Genomic DNA, 26,794 nt, shown 5'->3' with positions numbered 1-26,794 from the left:
TAGCGAAAAACTTAGAACCCAGGCTTCATTAATGGTATATTGATGAATTATGGCGTACCCATGGAATATTATATAGCAATGGAAATGCACTTACCCACAGCGACATAGTTTAGTCTTTTTTTCTAATTTTTTAATGTTTATTTTTGAGAGAGCAAGAGAACAGAATGCAAGGAGGAGAGGGGCAGAGAGAGAGGGAGACACAGAATCCAAAGCAGGCTCCAGGCTCTGAGCTGTCAGCACAGAGCCCCACATAAGGCTCGAACCCACAAACAGCGAGATTGTGACCTGAGCCAAAGTTGGCCACTTAACTGACTGAGCCACTCAGGCACCCCTCTTTTTTTTAAAGTGTATTTATAATGAGAGAGAGAGTGGGAGCACAGAAAGAGAGGGGGAGAGAAAGAATCCCAAGCAGGCTCTTGAGGGCAGCACAGAGCCCAATGTGGGGCTCCAACTTAAACCATGACCTGAGCCAAAACCAAGAGTCGAACACTTATCTGAATGAGCCACCCAGGTGCCCCCATAGTTAAGTCTTTCAAGCATAACATTGAGTGAGAGAGGCTTGTCTTAAAATATTCTGCATTATTTCCCTTTACATAGAATTCAGGCAGAATGAAGTAACGCTATTTAGAAATACATATTTAGGTGATCCAGCTATAAGGAAAGCAGAGAAATGATTCCATACGTTAGGGCAATAATTCTGGAAGAAGGGAGCAGGTAATGATTGGGAGGGTCGTGAGTGGGGCTTCAGAAGAGCTAGGATTGATCTGTTTCTTGGCCTAAGTAGTTTACATGTTTGCTTTGTAATAATTTATCGAGTTGTACTTTTCTCTCTGTTATATTTCACAGTATAGACTTGAAGAGGAGTCAGTATAAAATCTAGTTATTAAGAGTGCTAGCTTTGGACTTGGACTGCCAAGTCACTTCTTTTCCTCTTTGCTGGTCATCTTGGGCAAGTTACTTGATTTTGCTGAGCCTCAATTTCATGAGTGATAAAAAGGAAGTAATGTTAGTATCAAACTTCAGTGAGATTAAGTGAGGATTCAAAAAGATGATGCCTGCAAGATGCTTAGAAAGCAATTGGCATATAGTAAAGATCACTAGGGATCACGAAGTCTTGGCTATAATAATAAAAACGATCAGACTGAAGACAGGATGTCTCGCTACTTTAAGCAAATTCTATCCAGGTATTTTGGTCAGAGTTCTTAGTTACAAGCAATAAACTAATTTGGGCTGCTTTAAGCAGAAAGCGGATTATTGCAAAGATACAGGAGGCTCATCATGTTGTTGGAAGGCTGAGGAGGAGGAGGCCACTCCAGAGGCTAAGCAGCAAGAACGATTTGGTCAGGGCTCTTTGATGAATTCTCTCTCTTCTTTGTGCCACTCCTATTTCAAATTCTTGGTGGGAATATTTTAGGTCATGTGCCCATTCCCAAATTTCCTGGGGCTGGAAAAAGAAGGATCTTCCATTCTGACTTCCATTGTGTACTGTTTACAGCCTTCTCCTCCAGAAGGTTGGCTGTTTAGAAGCCAAAAGACTGACAGCTGACTACTACATCTGGGGTGCTGAAAGGCCTGCAGATGTAATTGTGTGCTATCTTTGAGGAATGTCAGGGACTAGAAATGAACCTATGTCAGTTATCCAAAGAGGAAAAGAGATTAGAACTCAGAATCTGTAGACCATTAAGCTTGATGCAGCTTCTCAGCAAAGTTATAGAATATGTCACAGATGGTTTGTGAACATATAGTAAAGGGCGGGGAAAATGAGTGATGGGCATTGAGGAGGGCACTTGCAGGGTGAGCAATGGGTGTTTTATGTAAGTGATGAATCAGAGGAATCTACCAAGAGCTAAGAGCACTCTGTATGCACAGTATGTTAGCTGACTTGACAATAAATTATATATGTATGTTAAAAAAAAAATAAGCGTCACCAGCATGGGTACGGGAAAACAAATTTGACCACCTAATGATTTTCTAATAGAGTCCTCGCTACCCTTTCTCAGCTATCACTGTTAGGTCCTCGTTATCTCTCGTGAACTTGGCAAAGGCCTCCCATCTGATCTGGCAAAATCCAGCTTATCGACAGCTACTAAAGAATCCTACCAAAAAATACAAATTTGCCATTTTCTACCTTAAGTTTAAGCTTAAAATTCTTGATCATCTGTGGGATAAAGGCCCTTCACAGGCTTCCCTGCTGGACCAGACGCTCCATGAGGGCTTGAACGGCGTCTGCTTTAGCACATCATCTCCAGTGTCTGGTATGGGGCCAGGCACTTGTTAGGAGTTCATTAAATAATGAGTTAAATTGGCGGGATATGTTGATTTGTTGTACACACCGAACTGGCATGGTGTTTCCATCTGTTTATTTTACTAATATTTATTCTTTTTATTTCTGTGAAGCACTTCTAAATATTTCCTTTAAATTTTTTGTGTGTACAGCACAGTATTGTTAATTATTGGCACAATATTGTACAGCAGATCTCTAGAACTTATTCATCTTATATAATTCAGATGTTATTGACTAGCAACTCCCCATTCCCCTCTCCTCCCATGCCCTGACAAACATTATTCCACTCTCTGATTTTATGAGTTTGACTATTTGAGATACCTCATGTAAGTGGAATTGTGCACTACGTATCCTTCTGTGACTGGCTTATTTCACTTAGCATAATGTTCTTAAGGTTCATCCATGTTATCACATGTTGCAGAAATTCCTTCTCTTTAAAGAATATTATAATATTCCATCGTATGTGTCCACCACATTTTTGTAAGGAGGCTCCATGCCTAATGTGGGGCTTGAACTCATGACCCTGAGATTAAGAGTCGTGTGCTCTACTGGCCGAGCCAGCCAGGTGCCCCAACCACATTTTCTTTACCCATTCATCTGTCAGTGGACAGTTATCACATTTTGGCTATTGTGACTAGTGTCACATTGAAACATTGGAGTCCTGGGGCGCCTGGGTGGCTTAGTCGGTTAAGCGTCCGACTTTCGCTTAGGTCATGATCTTGCGGTTCGTGGGTTCAAGCCCCGCGTCGGGCTCTGTGCTGACTGCCAGCTCAGAGCCTGGAGCCTGTTTCAGTCTGTGACTCCCTCTCTCTCTGACCCTCCCCTGCTCCCGCTGTCTCTCTCTCTCTCTCTCCTAGAAATAAATAAAACATAAAAAAAAAATTTTTTTTAAATAAAAAAGAAACATTGGAGTCCTGATATCTCTTTGAGATCTGATTTAAATTCTTTTGGATGAATACCTAGAAATGGGATTGGTAGATGATATGGTAATTTGATTTTTAATTTTTTGAGGAATCTTTATCCTGCTCTTGTCCATAGTGGCTACACCATTTTGCATTCTCATGTAGATTCGAGGGTTCCAATTTCTACACATCCTCTCCAGTACCTATCTTGCTGGTTGTTGTTGTTGTTGTTTATAATAGCAATCCTAACAGGATAAGGTGATGCCTCATTTTTTGTGGTTTTGATTTGCATTTCCTGATGATTGGTGATGCTGAGCATCTTTTCATATACTTGTTGGCCATCTGTATGTCTTTCTTGGAGAAATATGTATTCTAGTCTTTAGCTCATTTTTAAAATCAGTTTATTGGATTGTTTTGCTATTGAGTTGTAGGAGTTTAAAATTTTTTTTAACGTTTATTTATTTTTGAGAGAGAGAGTGTGAGCAGGGGAGGGGCAGAGAGAGAGAGAGAGAGGAGAGACAGAATCTGAAGCAGGCTCCAGGTTCCCAGCTATCAGCACAGAGCTGACACGAAGTTTGAACTCATGAACCGCAAGATCATGACCTGAGCTGAAGTTAGATGCTCAACCAACTGAGCCACCCAGGCGCCCCAGGCCTGTTTTAATGGAACAAAGAGGAACAACAGAACAAGGCCAGTGTGGTCAGAGGTCATCCAAGGGATGATCTGATGATCGAGAGAACTGGAGATGGCCTGAGGAAGAATTTGCAGGGAAGGTGATAGGCTGTAAATATTTGAAAGGTTATTGTGGGGAGGGATAGAAGGGCAGAGCTTAGTAGGAAGCACATTTTACTTAGGTCAACATAGGGAAGAACTTTGTATTCTCACTCTCTCTTTGCGAAAAGGGCCTCTTCACAGAGTAGCAGAGACTGGGAAACATCTGACAATTGTCCAGGACTCCGTTCCTTTGTTGGGAGGTTTAAAGAAAAGCTTAGTCCTCCTGAGTTTCTCCTTTACTCTCACACCGAGTCCCTCTCACCGCACTTCTGACACCAGAGGCTGGTTTTTTTCCCCTTCACACCAAACAGTTCTGTGACACCGCCTGGGTGTCCTACGATTGAACTGAATTATGACACTCTGCCTAGAGAGAGCGTCACATCCCACAAGTTAAGGGCTTGGTCCCATTAAACTGCTCCCCAGTCCCCCAACTTCAGATGCCAATCTCATAGTAGCTCCCAGGTTACCCCACAACTGCCGACTGCCTTGGCTATAAATTGGAGGTTCCCATGACTTCCCCTCCTTGGATTTGATGATTTGCTAGAGCAGCTCAGAGAACTCAGGGAAATACTTCCATTTACCAGTTTATTAAAGGACATGAGAAAGGATACAGATGAGTAGTTAGATGAAGAGATACAGAGGGTGAGGTCCAGGAGGGTCCTGAGTGCAGGAGCTTCTGTCCCCTTGGAGTCGGGGTACGTCACCCTCCCAGGATATGGAGGGAGCTTCACCAACCTAGAAGCTCTCCAGACTCTACTTTGGGGATTTGTGGAGGCTTTATCACATCACGCATGAGCAGACATTAACTTCATTTCCAGCCCCTCCCCCCTCGCTGGAGAATGGGGGTGGGGCTGACAATTCCAAGCCTCTGATCCTGGCTTGGTCTTTCTGCTGAGCAGCCCCCGTCCAGGCATCCACCCAGAATCATCTCATTAGAACATAAGACACTACTACTAATACCTAGTAAATTCTAAGCCATTTAGGAACTCTATTAGGAACTAGAATCAAAGACCAAGTATTAGAACGAAATATGCTCCTATTTTCACTTAGGAAATCATCAGGATTTTTTGGAGTTCTGTGCTGGGAACTGGGGACAGAGACCAATATATATATTTTCTTTTACGTCCCGAGAAGAAAATTGGGTGGCATAAACTGTAAGGTCTTTCTACATATGCGAGTGTGAGTTGACAAAAAGAAAAATAGATCTTTTCACATACAAAAAAATGAGGTTGGATTTAAGTTGGATCACAAGTATTTGCCCATCATTTGTACTTTTATGTTGTTAACAAACTCTGAAATTTGCAGTGTTGGAGGTTTACTTCATTAAGTTGTAGTTTGTACTGAGAAGTAGACTTTGGGTTTCAGTTTCTTTCAGTCTTAACTGAAGGAGGTTAAACCAGGGGTTATCTAAATATGCGGAGTCATTTGCTTTTCTGAGTGCTGAAGGGAAGTCTAGCTAAGACACCAGAAGACTTAGTAGCACCTAAAGGTTAGGAGCATGACTGCCAGCATTTGAATCTGTCTCTGTACAGACTAGTGTTCTTACCTGTAAAATGGCCATGATGCCGGCCCAAGGCTTGTGACCTGGGGGACGTGGCCTTCTATGTGTTCCACCTGTATACTCCTTGAGGCTACCTGACAGTTCTCCAGTAAGTCATTGGTGAGTGAGTGAGTGAAAGAAATTACAAAAATCCTTTCTCCCGGATATACGGTGGGAGCTTACCGAATGAAGAGGTGGCCCTCCATTCTTTAGCTCTGAATTCCAGTTCATTTTGTCCTAAATCTCCCTCTGCCCTCTGTGTTTTGCCTAATTTAACCATATGCTTTCTGAGAATTGTGATTCTTAAATTGGAATGAATTTTGTGGGGACTTGTTTTGGAAAGGGTTTTACTCTTTCACGAATGGGTTACGAAGGTCTGAGAATACTTGGATGTGAGGACTTGAATAATTTATGCACTGGGCCTCTCAGAAATTGATGCCCAGGATATTTTTGGAAAGAAAGTTAGTCGAAAGCGCCAGATTTTTTTAAAGATACATGATAATTATGATTGTGTCTCTTATCAAATATTTATTTTTTTCTTTCCATGATTTTCTAGAGAATGAAGATCTAGAAAACGCCAAGGTGACCTCTCTAGTGGCTTCTGCCTCTGATCCAGAGCCCCATTCCTCACCCTACAGGTAGGGACAGCAACTGCTTGGCTCTTAGAGGCTTATCTCCTCTGAGATAAGGGATTAATGAGACATGGATGGTGCTTTTGAGGGGGACAAGTTGGAGTGAAGAGTATGGATGGTTTGGTTACTAATAAGTCAGCCCTTAAGTGCGTTTAGGGGCAATGTCAGATCTCTTTCAGATTATGCAATTTTCTTTACTCCCAGAGAACGAAATTGTAACAAATAGTGTAGTGTCTTTTTTTTCTTCTCCTGAAGCCCAGGTTGAAATGTTATAACATCAGACATGGATCCCAGGTAGACTTTCAAGAGAATGTGTGTTTGGTTTTTACCCATAAGATGCACAACCACACACACTTTTGGAGGTGGGGTTTTTTTTTTCCATGTAATTTTTAGATTAAACTAGTATGATAACCTTCAGATTGTTATTCTTTTTAAAAAAAATTTTTTTTAATGTTTATTTTTGAGAGAGAGAGAGAGACAGAGATAGAGTGTGAGGTGAGGAGGGGCAGAAGGAGGGAGACACAGAATCCAAGGCAGGCTCCAGGCTCTGAGCTGTCAGCACAGAGTCCAACATGGGGCTTGAACTCATGAACCATGAGATCATGACCTGAGCCAAAGTCGGATGCTTAACTGACTGAGCCACCCAGGCACCCCTCAGATGGTTATTCTTAATTTCCTGTTCCATCCATTTCATCTCCCTACCGTCATTGATATCAGAGTATATAGCAGAAGGGGAAGAGTTGTACTGAGCTGTAGAATAAGTGGAAACCCAAAAAATTAACAGAATAATTAATGAAAAACTATATTTTGGAGAACCCTGAGCTATGGGAGTTACGGTCCATCTGACCTGCTTGGGGCACAGTAGTGTCGAGTAGGACCAGTGTGGTCTCCATGCCCCCCACAGAGTTAGTTGATGGCTGCGGGTAGGGAGGAATGTCAAGATATTTAAACAATCTGTTATTCCTTTTTTAAAATATTTTTTTAAATCTTTATTTTAGAGAGAGAGTACAGGCAGGAAAGAGGGCCAGAGGGAGAGAAGTTTTAAGCAGGCTCCATGCTCAGTGTGGAGCATGACGCAGGGCTGGATCCCACAACCCTGGGATCATGACCTGAGCCGAAATCAAGTCAGACAGCCACTTAACCCACTGAGCCACCCAGGCGTCCCTTTTACAGGATGTTTCTGTTTGCTCTGTACTGTACTAGGTGTGAAAATGTGTTCTACCGTTTAATCCTTGTAACAGCCCTAGTGAAACAGGTGTTTCTTTTCTGATGAGGAAAACAAAACAGTGAATTTAAAAATTTGCCCAAGTTCACACAGCTTTAGGTTTGCTCTCCTCTACAGCTCGTTCTCATGAGTAGCATTAGAAGGGTTTTGAGTTCTTTGCTTAGAGCTACTAGGTTATTTATAGAACGTCCCTTTAGAAGACCAAAGCCTCCCCGAGGCCGTGATGATTTCAGACAACGCTTGTTCTTCCTCAGATCCCAGGAGACCAGTGCCTTTTCCTTCTTGCTGCCACCACCCTTTTTCTGGATGTTGATCTGAAGGATGTTTGGGGGCTGGATTTGGCACGGACTGATGTTTCCTCCTAAGAATAAATAAAGTTTTTGAGTGAAGAATGTACAACATTCTTAGAAAAAAGGATAGATTTAATTTTAAAGCTCTGTTTCTAAAATCTAGCATGTGAAGAAGGAAGTCCAGCCCAACCGACGCTTGAAGCTCAGTGTTTGTGTTTTGTGTATATCAGGAATGGAAGGGTCCGACTCTCTCTCTTTGCCATGAAGCTGGCAGGCTGGCCTCCCTTGGGATGGCCTCCCTGCTCTGGGTCAGCACAAACCAGAAGGCTTACAGTGGAAGTTTTTCGTTTACGTGGTTTATCGTTGGCATCAAGTGATTTGCAATTTATCTTTCCCAAAATACCCTTCATTGATTCTCCAGAGCATGAAATGCTAATGTGAACATTAAATTTATGTGGCTGTTGTGTGTCCTGCTTAAAATGATTTATTTGTTGGTGTGCCTGGGTGCCTCAGTTGGTTAAGTGGCTAACTTCGGCTCAGGTCATGATCTCATGGTTCTTGGGTTCAAGCCCTGCCTCGGGCTCTGTGCTGACAGCTCAGAGTCTGGAGCCTGCTTCAGATTCTGTGTCTCCCCCTCTTTCTGCCCCTCCCCTTCTCATGCGCTCTCTCTCTCTCTCTCTCTTTCAAAAATAAATAAGCATTAAAAAATTTTTAAAAACCCTATTCTCTAAAATAGTTTATTTTTTAAAGTTTTTAAAAAATTTATTTTGGCAGAGAGAGAGTATGTGAGAGGGGCAGAGGGAGAGAGAGAATCCCAAGCAGTCTCCACAACGACAGTGCGGAGCCCTATGTGGGGCTCAAACTCATGAACCATGAGATCATGACCTGAGCCAAAATCAAGGGTTGGACGCTCAACTGCCTGAGCCACCCAGGCACCCCAAAATAGTTTTTTAATAAGCAGAACCATATTTGTGCAAAGTAGCACAGACAAAGGCAAAGAGGAGACTTAATTTTAGATGCCTTGCACAGTAAGGTCAGGCTAATGGTCAGATTAACTGTTGTATTCTTACATGCCAGTACTTCTCTTTTGCTCCCAAACAAAAATTAATGTATTCATTTATTTATTCAACAAGTATTTTGGGACCATCTACTGTTTATTCATCCAACAGATATTTGTTAAGAGCCTGCTACTTACCTGGCCGTGTTCTAGGCAATGCACAAACAGTCCAAGTCCCTGGTCTCATGGCGTTTATATTCTAGGGGGAGGAGCAGACAGAAAGCAAGCATACGTCATACTTCATAGACTCTAAGTTGCCATCCACTGTTATTTCATGAACTACCAAGAAAGGGAAAACTGTCCAAGGTAGAGAGTCTAGTAAGAACCACTCCCCCCCACCCCCACCCGCTCCCATCCTCCATGGAGCTAGGACACCAAAAGCGTGAACCTTCAGTGAAAAGGTAAACAAGAGAAAGGACCCCTTCACACAGAGAAGGACCACAAGGAAACTTGAATGTTTCCATCTTGGCTCTGGGTAAGGGGAGAAAATAAAGATCTCCCCCGAGAATATGAACCACGACTCTGTAGTCACCAGTTTGTGGTCTAAATTCACTGTGCCAGTGTGGTCTCAACAAAACTCTCACATAGAACTTATTCAAGTTGTCTCAGTTAGAAGCCCTCCTGAGTACTGGCAGGAGCAAATGCAAATCTCCCCGGAGAAAGACCGTGTCAGTCCAGGCCCCGGGCTGATGTAAGACATCCTGCATTTCATTTGTGTCAGAATCTGAAAACTAATATACACCTTTCAGTCAACCAGATAGGAGACATAATATGTCAGGCAGTAGTGAGTGCAGTGAAGACAGGCAAACAGGGTAAGGGCAGAAACACCAATGGGGCGAGGTCAGAGTGAGCCATTCGCCATATGGATCATCTGGGGAGCCTCCCTGGAAGGGAAAGCTGAGCAGAAGCTTGAAGGAAGGAGACCCTCAGGTAACCAGCGGAAGGATATTCTAGGCTGAGGTGACAGCAGGTCCAAAACCCTCAAGTGCTTGAGGTGTTTGAGGACCCTTAGAGATTCAAGGGGCCATTGTGACTGCAACGGACTGGGCAAGACGACATGAGGTCATTTTAGGAGATGAGGGTTCCACGTGACAGGACTGGCAGTAGATGCTGTGCGTACTGGGAACAAGGCCCGTCCCTGCCGTCAGGCTCACCTAGTAATAGAGGACACAGATCAGGGTAAATAGTGTCAAGAAACAAAAGTGGACTGTAATTTCTGGGCTTAAGAGAATAAATAGGCTTAATAGCCTAGACTAATTTACATTTTACACAGGATTACCCAAGCAAACCCAGAAAAATCAACAATATCCCGTACCCCTGAGTTTTATAGTGACTGCCTCTTGTTTGTCCTAGGTAGGTTGGGGTGACTTGGATATTCCAAAAGCTGGCCTATTTTATCTGAAAAAAGAGGTTAATATGTAAACTAGGAGCACTTTTTCCTGTTTATTTTAAAAAAAGAAGAGAGAAAGAAACTAATAAACATCAAAGTAAGTCCTGTTTCCCCGTGTCATCTCTGGTACTGTTTTCCAGTCATTGGCTCAGTGGGGATGCTTGAAAGCAGCAGTTCTCAAGCCTTTACACAATTCAAAGTCATTGAGAACCCCAAAGAAATTTTCCTGTGGTTTATCTCGATCAATGTTTACTATGTTAGAAATTAAAACTGAACAATTAAAAATTAGTTATTGATTGATTTAAAAGTGAAAACAATGAACTCATTGCATGTGAATATAAATAATATGTTTTTAACGGAAAACAACTGTTTTCCAAAGCAGAAATAAGTTAGTGAGAAGAGAGATATTATAACGCTCTTTGATGCCTGGCTTCACAAAGACAGTTGGATTCTTAGATCTGTTTCTGCGTTCGTTCTGTTGCGACACCACGTGTCATGTACTGGGCCACTCTAGCGTATACTCGTGAGAAGATGGACATCAAAAAGGGCGATCACATTTTAGAATTATTATTAAAAAAATCTGAGGAGCCCTGGCAGTGCCTGCGCCGAACTCTGACGTGTGCTGCCCTAAAGAATCCTGTGCCGCCTTTTGTTGGCAACAGATTTCCAAGAGACTTGGGGTATCGTGCCATCGACTGGGCACCTCGCTCACTTTGCGGTCCAGAAGCCAGGGGAAAGGGAAGAAAGCAGAAAGTATCCCTTTGCTTCTTTATTCAAATTGTCAGGTCTTAAGATTGGGATCATAGATTAATGTGCTTAAAAAGGGAAAGAAAATGATGACCTTCTTTTATTAGCCATTGTGAGCCGGAGGATGTGAGCCGGAGGGTGTGAGCCGGAGGGTGGTGTGAAGTGGAAGGGCCGAAAGACCGCTCTGGCCTGACCGCAGAGGGATTACCTTGCCAATCAGTTTGCGCTCCCTCCGTTGTGGTGATTGATTTCTGGCCCTGGTGAGGCCTCCTCCCTTCGCTTCCAACAGAAGTTTTATGTGTAGAACAGAACTGGGATTCTGACTCTTATTTTGTTGAAATTCTGTGTGGAGCAAATGGCATGGGCCCCAGAGAAGAACAAAACAGGGACCTGTGTTCCATCTCGGACCACTGACCTACACATTCGCCATGGTTCTCGGAACCTGGGGCCTGGCTTCACCAGTCCTGGGCCCTCACATGCTGTCATGGCTTTATTATGGGCCAAGTCAGCCCCAGGCAGTGGTCAGCTAAAGTGACAGTAGGCCCAGATGCCAGAGGAAAGCAGAGGTTGGGAGGTGTCCCTTGATGGCTGTTTTATTTCTAAGTTTCTCTCAAGACTACTGTGCTTTTTAAAGAGAGTCCTTGAATTGACATGCTCTCTTCTTCTGAGAGGCCACAGATGGGGTCCCCGGGGAGTGAGGATGCCACAGAAGACCTGCGGAAGACAGCCGGTGCCTTGGAGGCTCAGACCTTGGTGGAGCAGGAGGTGCTGCCTGCAGACCGGGCCCAGGTCCTCAACAAGGTAGGGAGGACATTGGCGCAGTCTCCTCGGGAGGAGCAGTGTGGCACCAGAATCTAGGTGTGTATGCACAGGTTGGAACTCGAAAGCATTGGGGCCTCTCAGTTTTAATTATTTGGAGAATGGTCACGTGTGTCGCCCTCAGGGCCCATCACTGAACTGGCAGCTGTTCAAGAAATGAAGTGTTGGAATGGGTCCTCATGTGTCTCACGTGTCGTCTAACATCCTCTGAATGTGAGGCGCCTTCAACCGTGGGATCGTGTTTTAGCTTCAGTTTTCTTGTGCTAGATCTATTTAGTATTTATGGTCAGGGTTCCATAGAAGTGGTGTAGATAGCAGTAATCTCCCTGCCATGGAGGATGGAGTTGTTTGTATTATTACTAACACATATATTATAATAACTAATGCTATTATGGTCAATAAAGACAATGCCAAATATTATCATTACGTTTGCTTTACAAAGCATTTTTACCCACAATACTTCATTTACTTCTGAGAACAAACCTGTGAGACAGGTACCATTATATTCCCATTTTGCAAATAAGGAAACTGAAGCCAAGACATATTGGTGACTTTACTAATGCTGTGCTGCTGATACGTTGCAAACTAAATACTTTGTTTAGCCTTGTGGAAAAGGAAAGACACGTAAGCAGGTTAGCCAAAGTCTGATTCACCTCATATAGCAATGGAGGTAGTATCTTCAGAAAGAGATATTATGAGAATATAGCCTGGGAGCAATTCAAAATTTCTTTCTTTTTGCAAATATAATTCTGGTCTCTTAACTGGACAGCCATCTCACTGGTGTGCTGTCCTGTGTGGCCAGGGGGTATATATGTCTTGAGTTGCCTGCTGACTGCTTGGAGAAGGATCAGGAAGTTATGGCATGAAAACAAGAAACAGGAACACTAATCTGAGTGGTTTGATGTGAAACCCGTGCGAGAGAGACTGCAGCCTCCTGCCATGGGTTAGCGAGGGCTTCGAGTTTCAAGGGATGCTCGTACTCTTCCATGGAGTTAGATGTCTGTCAGCAAATCGACTGTTTAAATACATTTAAACAGGTGAAATGACAGTTATTTATGGGATGCTGTTAGTGGATGTGACAGCCGATGGCATGGGACATCCCAGATGTGCCATGGATGAGCCGGGGATAGAGAATATAAACCACATTCTCTCTCTGCAGTGCTTTGGTGACTCGATTGACAGGGATCTGGAGGTAGCCCGGGAGTGGGGATTGCAGTGGGGGGATGTGTGGAACAGCCAAAGCCGGGCTACACCCCCGAGGCCAGCACTGCCATGAGAGGGACCGCGGGGAGAGGCTGTGTAGGTCATGGCACAGCACAGCAACACCATGGGTGTGGAAGTCAGTAGCAAGCTTGGAGGATGTTCACAGACAAGGATCGTATAAAGGGTCTGCAGTGGGAGAGCTGCAAAAGGGAGGAAGGGACATAGCACATCAGGCTTTGAGCAGATGGAAAGTGGAGGCAGTAGGGCAGGGGTGGGCAGCCCCCTTGGGAAGGAGGCTGAGTGGAATCTACCACGCTAGTAAGTGCTTTAATCAGATCTCCATTGTGCAGATGGCCAAGTACCAAGTTCCACAAAGGTCTGGGGACATCGTTATGATCCAGTCTGAGCACACAGGAGCTATAGATATCCTTTCAGCTGACTTGGAGTCTGCAGATCTACTGGGGGATCACAGGAAAGGTGAGACCTTTGGGAGTATGGAAGGTGGCTTCCTTGTTCCCCGTGGGTGCTTACAGAAAGGCAGGCAGACAGATGGAAGGAATGTAAGAAGGTGACTTGTGAAAGGCAGTCAAAGAAGTTAGGAAGTAGAAAGAATGTCGTTAACTGTGACACCCTCCCTAAGCAAAATGCCAGATTTGGCTGTATTTCCTCTTGGTTTCTCAGTAGTAAGCTGCTTGTCCTTCTAGTGTCCCCACCTCTGATGGCTCCTCCATGTATCTGGACCTTTACCAAGATGAAGGAATTCAAGAGCAAGCTGGGCAAAGAGAAAAACAGCCGTCTGGTGGTGAAGCGGGGTGAGGTGGTGACCATCCGGGTACCTACCCATCCAGAGGGGAAGCGCGTTTGCTGGGAGTTTGCAACTGATGACTATGACATTGGCTTTGGAGTTTATTTTGACTGGACCCCTGTAACCAGCACTGACATAACTGTGCAGGTCAGTGATTCCAGTGAGGATGAGGATGAAGATGAGGAAGAGGAGGAAGAGATCGAAGGTAAATTTAATGTTAACATAATTTGCCATTTGTTTTTTCTGGCTCAACCCAGTGTCTAATGACCACTTCCTGTGTTATATGAGTCCTTCCATCCTTAGAATGCAGGCGAGGAATCCCTTTCAGCACTGTAAGCTAAACTGAGTGATGCAGGCCAAAGTCAAACCCTCAGAGAACATTCTGGTGGGGCTGCTATTGGTGCCTTGCTGGAGAGCTTCTTTTGCTTTTAGTCAGTATCCAGCTGTTTCCCCAACATCTCCTTGGGGACAGGGATAGGGGTGGGCAGGAAAGGAGTGGGTAAGTGCTGCGGTATATAGATCACGTATAAACCCGAGATTATTTTATATTTCTCTCATAGTTTGGGATATTTACCATTGTTTTTAGTCTGGAACCAAACTGGGTGATTGTACATTGCTGACTGTACTCCTCTCCAAACTGTCCCCATTGGCTGATTACTGTTTACTCATGCCCAGAGCAGTTTTTTTTAACCTAAACAATTTTTATTGAGATATAATTGACATACGGCATTATATTAGTTGAAGTGTACCACATAGTGACTTAATATCTGTGTATATTGCAAAATATGCCCAGAATAGTTTTACAAGTGGTTTCTGTGCTCTATTCCCGTTGTTATTTGCAATGCCTACTCAGGGTGACTCAGAGGCTTTTTTTTTGTTGTTGTTGTTATAATACTAAGAGTAGGTTCTAAGTAGGTTCCAAGCATCATGATTTTTCTACATAATCTTAAAACCGATCCCTTGCTTTTTCATGGAAAAGCAAGTCTGCAGGGAAATCTTCGTATTTAGGCCGGGGAGAGAACCTCATGTCTTAATTTGCTGTTCTTCAAGAGGCCAAGTAGAAGTTCTAGGTCACTCTGTACAGTATGTTTGTATTTCCTGTCTCCAGTAGCTGTTTCTTTCTCCTGTTGAATGAAGAGATGTCAGAATCTTCCCTTCAAAATCTTTTCTCCCCCTTGGAAATGTCCAAATATTTCCGGAGCTAGGTGGGCTACATAAAGCTAAATCATTGTTTCTCGGTGGAGACATTTAGGGTGGAATGCTTCCTTGCTGGGCAGGTACTGCCCTGATGTTAAGTGCTCCTGGACACTTGGGCACTAAATGCCAGTATCACCCACCAGTGGCTGTGATGGTCAGAAGATCAGCGGACATTTCCAAACTTCTATAGGGAGGGTAAGAGCATTCCCTCAGCTAAAAGCCACCAAGTCACCTGGTCCATTCTTTTCTCTTGAGGTGGGACTTACTCAGTCTCTGAAGTCATATCTGATCATTGTGCCATTTTGCTCACGCAGACCCTGTCCCAGTTGGAGACGTAGAGAGAGGCTCCAGGAGCTCCCTTCGAGGTCGCTATGGGGAGGTCATGCCAGTGTACCGGCGAGACAGCCACCGAGACGTGCAGGCTGGCAGCCACGACTACCCCGGCGAGGGCATCTACCTGCTCAAGTTTGACAACTCCTACTCCCTGCTCCGCAACAAGACTCTCTACTTCCACGTCTACTACACCAGCTGAAGGCCCGCCGGGTCAGGGGGCAGGCGCATGTCCGCTGGCTGGAGCAGGCCGCCAGCTGGGGCCTCTCGTTTTGGACAGGCAGGAGCTAAAAGTTGAGCGTGGGGCTCCTGACCCTCACGTCCTGCCTGGCATGCCTGACTGTTGACCCCACATAGCTTTCCCCCCTTCTTGGCTTCTGCAGGTGGTGGTGTAGCACTCCTCTTCTGTGGTCCCTGGCTCACGCTCTTGCTTCAGACTCCAGCAAAGTCCCTCCGTGAAGGAGCCCATCAGGCAAAAGCCTAAAGGGTAGTTGGGTGTTCTCTTTTAAAAATAGGTTTGTTCTGGTACAAGGTATTATTCCAGTTGCTGCTCTCTCCTCTCCCAGAGCCTGTACTGCAGACGTGTTTAGTGGCACCCACTCTTCACCTTTTGAAAGTGCTGGAAGAGGAAAAAGCACATTGTCCATGAGGGCACCCAGTCTTTTGGATGGAGAAAGCTCTGTCCAGCCTCTCACCACTGCCATATTCCCACCTGCTGGTTCTTCATGGTCTGTAGCACAGGCCGGGAGCCCTCACTGCCTTGGGAGGGGTGTTAGTAGTCCAGATCGTTCGACTCTGCCTCGTGCCCTCCTCTTGCCTTCCCCACGTCCGTATCCTTGCCCTCCCAGCAAGAACGTCTGTGCAGCCTAAGTGAGGATCTCGCAGTCTAAGATCCACAGGGGAGAGACTGCCTCCGTCAACTTCCTACTTCAAGAGGTAGCGTCCCTGAGCGAAGGTGCTGACAGCTGAAGGGGAAAAGGCAGAAATTAGGTACTAGATTGATCTCAGAATCCACATCTTTGAAAGTCAAGTGTTACTGAATTATTATTTTTTGTTTAATCAAAGAAGGTATAATCTGAGAGACAAAGTTAAAAAACAAAATCACTCCAGAGTCCCCACCACTCTTCTTTATCTTATAGAGGGTAGGAGTGTTATTTAGAAATTTTGCTTCAGAACCAATCCAATTTTGAGTTTCTGAATTTAGGTTTCTTGCATTGAGGGCTTAAAGCTTTTGGTGTTCAAAGTCTCTTAGAAAAGGCGGTACTGAAGCATCACTGTTGCTGCTGATTGGATTGGTTCTTTCCCAGGCCAAAGCTTGCATTTCCTGGGTGGCAGCCTTCCCTGCTATATTAGTCCTGAGGCCCAGGGAGCGGGTGGGGGCACTGCAGTCAGCAGCCAGAGTGGCGGGGTGGCCGGGCTTCGGGCAGCGGAGACCACTGTGGTCGTCTGTACCTCCTTGTTTCTTATTCCTTGTGTCCAGTCTGTTATTGCCTTAGAATTTTGAGGAATAATTCGATTTATTTATTACTTTATTTATTTATTTTTTGGCACATTTCATTTTGCCTCTGAAACACTTTCCACCTGTTTCTTAGAAGGCTTCCGTCTGCTCTGAGCCACTGAGGCCACCTCTTCTGTGGAGTTGGATGATGATTTTAGGAGAAGCTGGGAAGTGAGAATTCCCTTCCTGCAGGTCAGTCCTGGGGTGCTTGCGGAGGACTCCGCCCTTCTGGGGTGGACGATGCCCCCCTCCCCCAGCGTTCCCTGGGAGGAGTTCTAGGCTGCGAGGGGCCCTGCCCACTCACCCAGGATTGAGTGCAGAGGAACTGACGTGCCAAGCGGGCATATCCGAGGATTCCGGGATTTCAGAGTCCTTTGCCTACTCTGAGGAGTCCTCTTCCTCGTGACGTTTCCTTTGGCTCGTTCCTTCCTTGTGCAGGGGTCTGACACCAAGCCTGTCCTCCCTACAGGAGCAGGGACTCGATCAGGGCTCCTCACGGTAGCACCTGTGTCACCAACAAAGGGCAGTACAGCCTGTACCTTCTGTTCCCCTGGGAGCGAAGCCCCAGGAGGGTCAGATGTTGCGGACCAAGCAGCGTCACACCACCATTGTGTTGTATTTCAGTGCGTTTTGTAGAGGATTACACTGGCCAACGTGTACTACCTTGTAAGAAATTAGAAATGATTTCAGTGACTATTTGGGCAGCGAAAAGCAAACTCGCTGAGCGTCATCTAATCATGAGATAAACTGAGCGAGCACTCTTTCAGCATGAAGTTGAATCCTGCCTTAGCTAATTGAGTCTAATCTTTATGAAATAATTTTCTACTGAGCCTGTTCCCCAGTCAGCTAAAGCCTTGCTTATTTTTCCTGTTTATTATTAACTTCCGGCTTTCTCTTAAAACGGAGCTGTCGGGCCCTAGCAAGCTCCCTGGGACAACAAGCACTCTCTTCTTTGTTTATTTTTGCCATGAGCTTCTCTGTACTTATTTTCTTTGGCATCCTAGTCCCGGTGCATCAGGGAAGCCTGAGGGACCTGTTCCCGTCACCTCCACGTGCCTCTTTTTGTCTGGTCGCTTTTGAAGTCCTTGGACATTGTTACATTTCACCCTGCATGGGCGTTTCTTTGTTCCATTAGTACAAAATGGCTTTTCAAAAGAAGATATTTTTGCTGTCTAATCATTTACTCTTCTCCTATTAAATTTCTGCAATCCTTGAACTTTAGGGACCAAATATTATTTGTGGAAGCACATGTAATTACTGAGAATTTCAGAGCCCAGCGAATCCTGAGGTCATCCTTTCCTTAATCTCTCCCTGTCCAAGTTCGTAGAACCAAGCAATGAAATCAAAGTCTTCTGCTCCCCCCCGAACTTGTTCTCTAGAGCACAAATAAATACTAACAGACAGAAGAGAGCGCTTTGTAGTGGGAGAGAGATTGAAATTCTCTACAGAGTAGCCGACTTCTTACATTTCTTCAGTCTGTTTAGCTTTGCCACTCTGTTGAGAGATGGGGCTTTTAGAAAGGAGGGCATGTTTAAAGTGTTAATTTTTTCTAACATTTTATGATAAAGAATTTTCAGCAAGCAGAGAACTTAAAAGTAGAGTGAGGGTAACTCTGAGGCTGCTCTGGAAAGACTTTGTTCTAATCTGTTGCTTTATGACAGGCCCTCAGGCCTCCGGAGGTAAAACTCAGTCCTCAGACAATAATGGGGTAGGTAACGCCTCGAAATAAGGTCATTCATGTATTTTAAAAATATTTTTTATCTGTTATTTAGGAAAGGAAACTTCAGACTTCTTAAAAGTACATATTTTACTCTACTATGTCTATATGAAAAGAGTTAAATCTGGGAGTTCTCTATCTTGTGCTAATCAGTGGGAGTCAATATTATTGTAAACCTTACCAGTTACAGAAAATATCTGAGTTTCAACGTTTTTGATGAGCCCTATGCAGTTCCTCTTTGAAACAATTAGGCAAAAACTCACTCTTCTGCAAAAAGTTGCCTTTTAACCCCAAAGTATATGATTCTAAGGTATGGAGGTGAGTCACCCTAACATTTACATAAAGGACAGTTGTTTTAGTGGAGGGAGAAGGAGGGACCTGAGGGAAAGAGTTTTGTGCAGCTTGGGGATTGCCTTTTAAAACTGATAGTAAGTGGGGGGTAGGAAAGAGTAAAATGAGGGGAAGAGAGAGAAGCTCTCAAATGTATCCCAGAATTTTGCTCCTATCCCAATTTTATTTAGTTCTTTAGTCTGTACTTTATTAGTTGGAACTGTTGTTGAAGCCAGAAGCCTTGCTGGTTCTCATTGTGCTTGTCTCAGAAACCTCCAAACCAACAGGATCTTCTCCAACAGGATTGACTTTAGGACTCTTTCTGAGTAGGTCTTCTCTACTAAGTGTAATCCCCCGACCCGGGGCTGGGTTTCATCTCCGTGTTCTCTGGGCCATGGAGAAGGATGGTAAGACTAGAAAGAAGCTAGGAGGAGGTGCAGCTGTGTCCCTCCAGCCCCTGTTGGTTTTGACTTGGCCAAGAAAGGGGTGAAATCAGTTAATTTTGACTAACATCACAGAAGGGCCTCAAGCCACAGGCATATATTTGTGAGCCAGCTGTGCCCCTCCAGGCTGGCCTCTGTGTGAGGTGTAGGAATCCCTGTCTTCTCTAACCTGTGTGGGATGGTCACAGTTTGTTCTCCCTTTAAAGAGCTTCCATTGGGAATTTCTCCTGGGCCTAAAAGGTCCACATCAACCTCTCTAACTAGTCTCTTTCCGCCTGGCCAAAAGTGTAGAAGTCCTGGAAACCTGAATTTGCTGCAAAAGGGAAGAGCACCATCCCTATAGAATCGCAGTGGTTGAAGAGAGTTGGAAGGTGAGTTTCTGTCTGAAGGGAAGTAATTTCATTTCTTTTATTGTGAGGGGTGGCACATTAAGAGATTCATGCTCTTTAGAGAGCAAGTCATTGTCTTACCTGTGTTTGTGCTCAGGAAGCCATGATGCAGGATTCTGTGGGAAGTGAGTAGGACATGGGTCTATAGAACCAGTCACAAGCTCTCTAGTAACCCGGTGTGTGGTGAGCATCTCTATGGCCAAAATCCCAGTCTTCATGCATGGAGTCCATCCCTAGGCCCTCATTTCCACACACTTGAGAGATAAAGAGGGACCAGGGCCCCCCATTTCTCTCCGATGTCTTGGTTATTTACAATATTGTTTAGCACTGGCAGTATAGTATCCAAGGCCTCTGTTTACTGGATTAATCAGTTAGCGTGAGTTGAGTGGAAAAGGCAGTCAGCCTTGGTTGGAAGTAGGACTGGGGAAGGATTATGACTTATGGTCCCATATCGGGATAGCTGGGTGTCTTGTGTATGACTGTACAGTCATCAGTTGGAACTCTTGTTAACCTTACCAAGTGAATGAAGAGGATATGCCAATGCGATACTGATTAAGGCAACAAGTTAATTGAGCCGAGTACTGACTAGAGCAAGCCCTCTTTCTCTGGGAACTATATCTGCCACAGGCTGTGAATACGATTGTAGCTTGAGTTTGCAGCTCCTCAGTGTTCTCAGAAGGAGAAGAACCCCCTGGGAGTTGGTTCCTGGTGGGTGGTTTTCTGGAGATGGGGGAGGCGTCCAGAAGAAAACTGCTTTGGCTTAGGTGGTACTTGGTGATGGTCGGTGTTCCCCCTTTGCTCTGTCTAATCCATCTAGCATCTCTGAGCACTTCTTTGACATCCACCCACTTATTTAGATTCTGAGGTTAGGGCAGGGCTTCGGACCCAGAGGGTGACAGAAGCTTTGCTAAATATTGTGTGGCCAGGCTTCATTGTTCCTGCCTGAACCGTGAAGTCCACACAAAGCCCCTGCTGTTTGAATCTCTTGTTATTAAGCTAAGAAAACCCAATTGCCGAAGGCCTTGATGGAGTTCATTTACCAATAGTTATTCCCTCACAAATGAAGTCCAAACGTAAGATGCTGGCTTTGAAATTATTTGTGGTCCTGGTCACTGATTGAACTTATGATCTGATTACCATTATATGTACTTTGATTTCTCTTAGGCCCCAGGCACATGAATGAGAATTAATGTCATGGCTCTTCCTTAAAGACATGAGGAGAAAGTGCCCCAGAAATCTAGATATACAGGCTTCTTTATTAAATTCCACAGTTTTCTGTCACTTAAAAGTACTTATCTAAGGGTAAAATAATTCATGTGAAATGACTTCCAGGGGACAAAGTGCACTTTCTAAAAGTTCTGATATAGGGTCATGAACAAGTCTGAAGTTTGGGTTTGGAATATTCTAGCATATAGGGTTCCAGAAGAGCCCTTAACCAACAGTTTAAAGAGTTCTCTTCCTGAACTCACTTCTTCACTCAGGTTTGAAATATTTCTGTCTAAAATGTTCCTTGTTATTGTTATTGTTGATTTTTGGGTTCAGGCCGACAACTGTCTGGAAAAATTATCTTAATTCCTTCTCTTATGTCCTAAGTAGTACATTGTACTAAGAAATTCCATATTAAAAACTCTACTAACCTCCATTTCTGAGATTATTGTCCCATAAATGGAGTTGCTTTCATTTAATCAAGTTGAATTATGTCCATTTAGCCACGTTCAAGAGCAAGTAAAGACTGGAGAAAGCAATCCTGTAACCCACGGACTCTGGTGTACCCATTTGCCCTTAATAATGGGAAATGTTTTGAAATTCCCAGAAGAACATTGCTTTGTAATCAAAGTGATGGGTTATGAGAAAGCCGGGCTTTGGGTGAGGATCACTGGGATAGAGGGCGGTGCTTGCAGATTTCCTAAACTACTTTATGCCACTTAACTTCTGTTTCTGAAAGGCCTCCTTTGGTGCCATGCACTGAGACCTGTCCGCTGAATGAAGATGCTTTCTTGGCAAATTGGCAACCATAAAGGCACCCTTTCCTTCTTCTAGATCATGCTCTGACACTGATGTGGGATCTGAAAAGGAAACACAGTCTTTTCTTTAAACTACAAAAGTAGCCCAGCCAGTCACTTATTGCAGCCATCTTGTTTTACGTGTCCTGGATCACGAGAAACACTGTCACCAGATCCCCTGATTTCTAAGAGCTCTGTACCAAATTGTGACTCAGTCGTTACGTCCTGCCGAGTGGTTTTTCCTTTAAGATACCTTCTCTTACCACCCTGTGGCACTGAATGTGTTGCTGTGGTACACAGATGATGCTGAGCTGTGAGTCTTTAAACAGCTCAGTTCTTGTGTTTTTATATTCTGTAACTGTTTTGTGATGCTTTTGTGCATTCTTTGTCTTCTCTTCCAAGTTTTGAAATCTGTCTTAAATAAACTTTTTCACTATGCACCTGAGATGTTTTGACTTCTGTCTTAATGAACCTGGTTCACATTTTACATTTTTTATTTATCTCTGCATTCCTCCTAGAATAAAGGTATTCTGCAAATCTATGTAATTCTGTCACCTATTGATTATAAAAATTAAGAAAAATCAGCAGTTAAGAAAAGATGAAGAAAGATTAATGATAGGTTTTTCAACTGTGTTTAAATTCATGGCAGAGTGTTATGAGCTGGGGACTGGGTTGGGCCCAAGGGCGGAACAGGTGGGCTCGCAGTGCTGATTACTGAATAGTCATTACAGTTTTACCAGTATTTGGTTTCCAATGATCATTTCCTAATGTGCTTACTGTGTTCAGATTTGTAACTGGCACTTTTGATACCAGGGTAATCATTAACGCAGTCCGGGTGATATTAATTCAGTCTATTTTCATTTTAAAAATGACACCACCTGAGGATGGCTTACACATCTCTCAAATTGCTGCCTGTGTGTATCTCTGGTGTTTATTACAAAATGAGAATGACTCCTATCTGAGGAGGAAGGGGTACCATTGAAATTTTTACTCTTAGTGAGATCTGTGGTTCTAAGACGAGCCTATTAGAGCTCGTTTTCCTCTGCATCGTATTTTAGAGGCTGACGTATAAGGGAGGAAGAGATTGGAAATAACCGTGAGTTAAATGGATATGATCTGCCCACCAACCTAGGGCACAACCAACAGTAGAAAGCCCAGGCAGACTACATGGAGCTTGGGGCCTTCAATGAGTTATGTTTGGATGTGCTGAATGTGTTATGGCTAAGTCATCATATATTGAAGGTTATTTCTTGGAGAGCACAGGCTGGGGGGAGGGCAGAGAGAGGCGGACAGAGGATCCAAATTGGGCTCTGCCATGACAGGCTGACAGCAGCAAGCCTGGTGCAGGGCTTGAACTCACAGACTGCAAGATCGTGACCTGAGCTGAAGTCAGACACTCAACCAACTGAGCCACCCAGGTGCCCCTTGAAGGTTACTGTTTACCTTTTAAAGGCACTCATTTCTGTCATATCATTGATCCTGACAGAGCTCGGGATTATATGTTGCAGCTCTTGACATTTAGTCTGATGTTCTTTAACCTATGAGGTTCTGACTAGACTCAGCCATGTTAGTTCACCTATTCTCCGGAAGTAGAGTGATGCCTCCTGGTGACCTTGGGATGAGAGCTAAGTAAGTTATGTGTAAAAGTTAGGAGGAGCCGATACAATGAGTACTTAGGAGTATGTGTGTCCACCTGCTTGTTCAGTAAGTTTACTACTTTCCTTAATGATACGTATAATTGCTTTGGAACAAAATCCTGTATGTTTTGCTTTGTTCCAAGTATGTCCTGGCAGCACCTCCTTCCTGGTTTCATCCTTCTAAAGTATTTGAAAGACCCTCCGCACCTAATTACCACTCCAGCATCTGTCATCCCCTGTGGCCACTCCCACTGTGACTGCAGATCAGGTCTCCCTGTGGGCTCTGACATACTGGTGTCAGGGATCTGCCCATTGTTCCCCACAGGTCTAACGGCTGAGGTGGGAATGAGGGACTTGACATTTACCACCCACTCAGCCTTTGGACAGAGGACCCCAGTGGAAAACATGCCCTAAACACGTGATGGTTTTGAATTGAGAGGTACATCTGACCCCTGAAAACCACTGATTTGCAGATTTAAGGGAGTCACAGAAGAGGTAGTTTTCAAACCGCTTTAGAGTCCTAATTACTGCTAAGCCCCAGGGCCATTTGGCCTGACCTGTAAGTTGTCTCTATACTTAGGGAGATTTGCTCCTTCATGATCTTCTAGGGCCCCCTAAAGAGGAGAGGGGCCTTCTGGGAGGGGAGGGGGTAGACAGCCATGGACGCACAGGAAGGACATGTTTCCATCTAACATGCATTAGTCACCTTGAGTGGCAGGGGGGTTACAGGGAGGTGGGGAGTACAGCCCTAGGGGAGGAGTTTGCGAGAACTCTGCTCTCACGCAAGGAGGATGGCTTAGAAAGGCTGCATTCTCTTACTCCCCTCCCTGGAGCACGGCTGAGTTCCTCTGGGAATAAAGAGGGCTCTCCTCCCTCCCAGGAAACCAGCCACAGGTCCCCAGAGGCCAGTTCCCGATAGGGAGGGCTGAAGCTGGCAAAATCTCAGGTTTCCACACCCCTCAGTGGCAGGTCAGCTAACTGCGCTGGTGACCTGGACTCCGCAGACGGCCCGGAGCTGGAACACATGGACTGGTAGCCTCACTGACTCAAACCCGCAGGCCCAGAAACCAGACCGCTCTCCTTTCTCAGGGCTGTGATCCTTTGGCAAGGCCAGAGCCTCTGCGCATCCCACCGCCCCTTTCCACACTCGCCTCTTCCATCCCTCAGTTCACCCCGCACTGGTGGCTCCCCCTGCCTGCCTTCTATTGCAGACCTCCAACTCTCATCTCCCCCAGTTCCCGCACTTCCTCACAGGCCGGGTCCCCTAGCCTGCCGAGACACCCAGAATTGTCGCAGGCCCTCGGAGAGCTCAGGCGCTGCCCTCGGGTCTGGGTGCAGAAGGCAGCGAGGGTGGTCCCCAGCCCCGGTCCTGACACCAGCCCGCGGTGCAACCGGCTGCGTGGAGAGCTCCCACGGCTTAGGTTCTAGCTTTCAAATACAAAAATCTTTGCAAAAACAGGAGGTGAGAAGACAGAGCACTGTCCTCCTAAAGCCAGTGCAGCTGACAGCCACAAAGGTTGAGCCACTTCCTCTGGGTGGCGCAGGTGGTGGGTATTGGCAAGCACCAGCACGGTCCAGGTGTCACCCCAAAGGAGCCTGGAGCGAGTTTCTCTGCCTTAGACACATTTCTGTTTTAGGGGAGAAGGTCAGGCTTGTCTGAGTTTGGGGGTGAGGGGTCTGGGGAAAGCCAGATAGAAAGGAGGGCCTCAGAAATGGGGCTCCAGGGATCTTGGCTGAGCCCAGGGGAAAAGCCACAAACTCATTCTCTCCTCCCTACCCACCCACAGGTGGTTTTCACCTTGCATGTGACACGTACCAGAAACTTCCTGTTGAATCAGAGGACCGAACTATGGGAACCATGAGAAAAATATGGAAAGTGAGTTTCATGCCACAGATGAGGGATGGTTTCTATGTTTTGACAACAGAGGCTGTATCCGCTCTTTACCTGATTTAGATTTCCTTAAAACCCATTAAGCTCTTGCCACCAGTTTGAGGCTGATAGAGTCCCAGCTTAAAAGGGTTAATATGCTGGTAGTTGTCCAAGAGAAGGCCTGAACTGAGCTCTGAGAAGTCATCTTGGGTCAGAAAAGCAGAGAAGCACAGACCCACCACACTGAGCGGTGGAGTTCACATGGCCAATTAAATTTCCACGAGGGACAAAAGCTCAGGAAGAGCAAGGGCCACGTCTGCCACATTCCCGCTCCCATGGCCACATATCCCAGCTCCCAGCCCGGGTAGGGGGGTGGTGGGAGGGTCATCTGGGAAGGCTCACTGCAAGCTGGTGGACTGAATGGAGGGGACGGCAAGTCCATTACTAGCTGGAGTAGGACAGCCACCACTTTTCTTCCAGGAAAACCCAAGCACCTCCTCACTGTATCTAATTCTCTAGAATCATTCAGGGCAGGGGGAGCGTTCTCTGGAATCCCTGTCCTGGATGCAGACTCTGTCTAGTTCCCTGCCTTCCCAGAAGTCTCTTGTCTGTTCCCGGAGATGGGACTGGGAGGAAGAAGGGGTGGAGGAACCCAGTAACCTCAGCAGTGTTGGAAATCGGTTCCAATCATCTGGGCTCCCAGGGTGCCTGCCGGTGGGGGGCAGAGCCAGCTGTCTCCTTAATCCCAGGGAAGTGGCGGCAGCACCCTGTCTGGCCTTGCCCATGGCTCCTCACCCGTCTGTCTTTCCAGAGCCAGGGAGGCCGACTGCCATGGGGCTGTGGGAGCATGGCCTGAAGTGGGGGCCAGCCTCCTTTCCCCAGAGTTCATTCGGTCTTTAAAATCCATGGGGGCTTTAATCACCTTCAACTTCAAATGTCCAAGTCAGGTGCCAGTCCTGGTCCCTGGGCTGATGTTAGTCTCTTGAGTCAAGGTTTTCTGGAGGGAGGCCAGGTGAACTTCACCCAGCCAGGCAAGTCTGGGGTAAGCTGAGGGAAAGATGGCGGCAGGGCAGGAGGAGCCACCGAGTCTCCCTTGTCACTGCTGTGTCTCACCTACTGTCTGGTGCTTTTTTCTGGCTCTGCCAGGACAGACGCAGCTCGGGAACAAGAGCAGCCCACTTTGGTCATGCTAAAGCCTGGAACCCAAGTTCAGGAAAGAAGAGACCACAAAGGAGCCCAGGATGATGGGAGAACTAGGTACCCTGGGATCAGGGCAGAAGGGACTCAAGGCTGAGAGTGGTGGCTTCCATTTGAACCAGACACATCGACCTCAGTTCACTGTTCAGACCTTAGTCATGCAGGGGAAATGAAATCTCAGGTACAGGACATAAAAGTCACATCTGGTTCCACTTCCAGAAGGGACCTCAAGGTAAGCTGTGACCTGGTGGGATCCCGAGCCAGCCTGATCAGTGGCTGTTCACACTGCCCATGCGGGAGCCTGCCTCCAGTTCCCAGGGCCATTCATGACTGAATTTATTTGAAAATGCTCTTTCCTGCTTTTTTTCTTAAAAAAAAAAAAATTTTTTTTCTTAATGTTTACTTGTTTTTGAGAGATGGACAACGCAAGTGGGTGAGGGGCAGAGAGAGAGGGAGATCCAGAATCCAAAGGAGGCTCCAGGCTCTGAGCTGTCAACACAGAGCCCGACGTGGGG

At 45.5% G+C, this 26,794-nt stretch overlaps 1 protein-coding gene across 3 annotated transcripts in view; it reads left to right on the top strand.

Moving 5' to 3' along the window:
• The window catches only part of TMED8 (transmembrane p24 trafficking protein family member 8), a 39,283-nt gene extending 12,650 nt beyond the window's left edge, over positions 1 to 26,633 (top strand). Inside the window, exons 2-7 of one of the 3 annotated variants that reach the window (XR_005528458.1) lie at positions 6,057 to 6,138; positions 11,513 to 11,642; positions 13,214 to 13,340; positions 13,568 to 13,873; positions 15,180 to 16,185; positions 16,788 to 22,015. Coding sequence is in view for 2 of the 3 variants with exons in the window: in XM_039232233.1 (XP_039088164.1) it covers positions 6,057 to 6,138; positions 11,513 to 11,642; positions 13,214 to 13,340; positions 13,568 to 13,873; positions 15,180 to 15,397 (863 nt within the window). In the remaining variant the exon portion in view is untranslated. Of the gene's footprint in view, positions 1 to 6,056; positions 6,139 to 11,512; positions 11,643 to 13,213; positions 13,341 to 13,567; positions 13,874 to 15,179; positions 22,016 to 24,999; positions 25,089 to 26,228 lie in introns of those variants that run through there. The other 2 variants (XM_039232234.1, XM_039232233.1) reach the window with 2 other exon arrangements.
• The last annotated feature ends 161 nt before the right edge of the window (positions 26,634 to 26,794 follow it).

This window comes from Hyaena hyaena, unplaced genomic scaffold (genome assembly GCF_003009895.1).
Source record: "Hyaena hyaena isolate Hyena2069 unplaced genomic scaffold, ASM300989v1 scaffold_65, whole genome shotgun sequence".
NCBI classification, from domain to species: Eukaryota; Metazoa; Chordata; class Mammalia; order Carnivora; family Hyaenidae; genus Hyaena; species Hyaena hyaena.
Note: the sequence above shows the minus strand (reverse complement) of the source record. Positions and strands in the feature narration are given on the sequence as shown.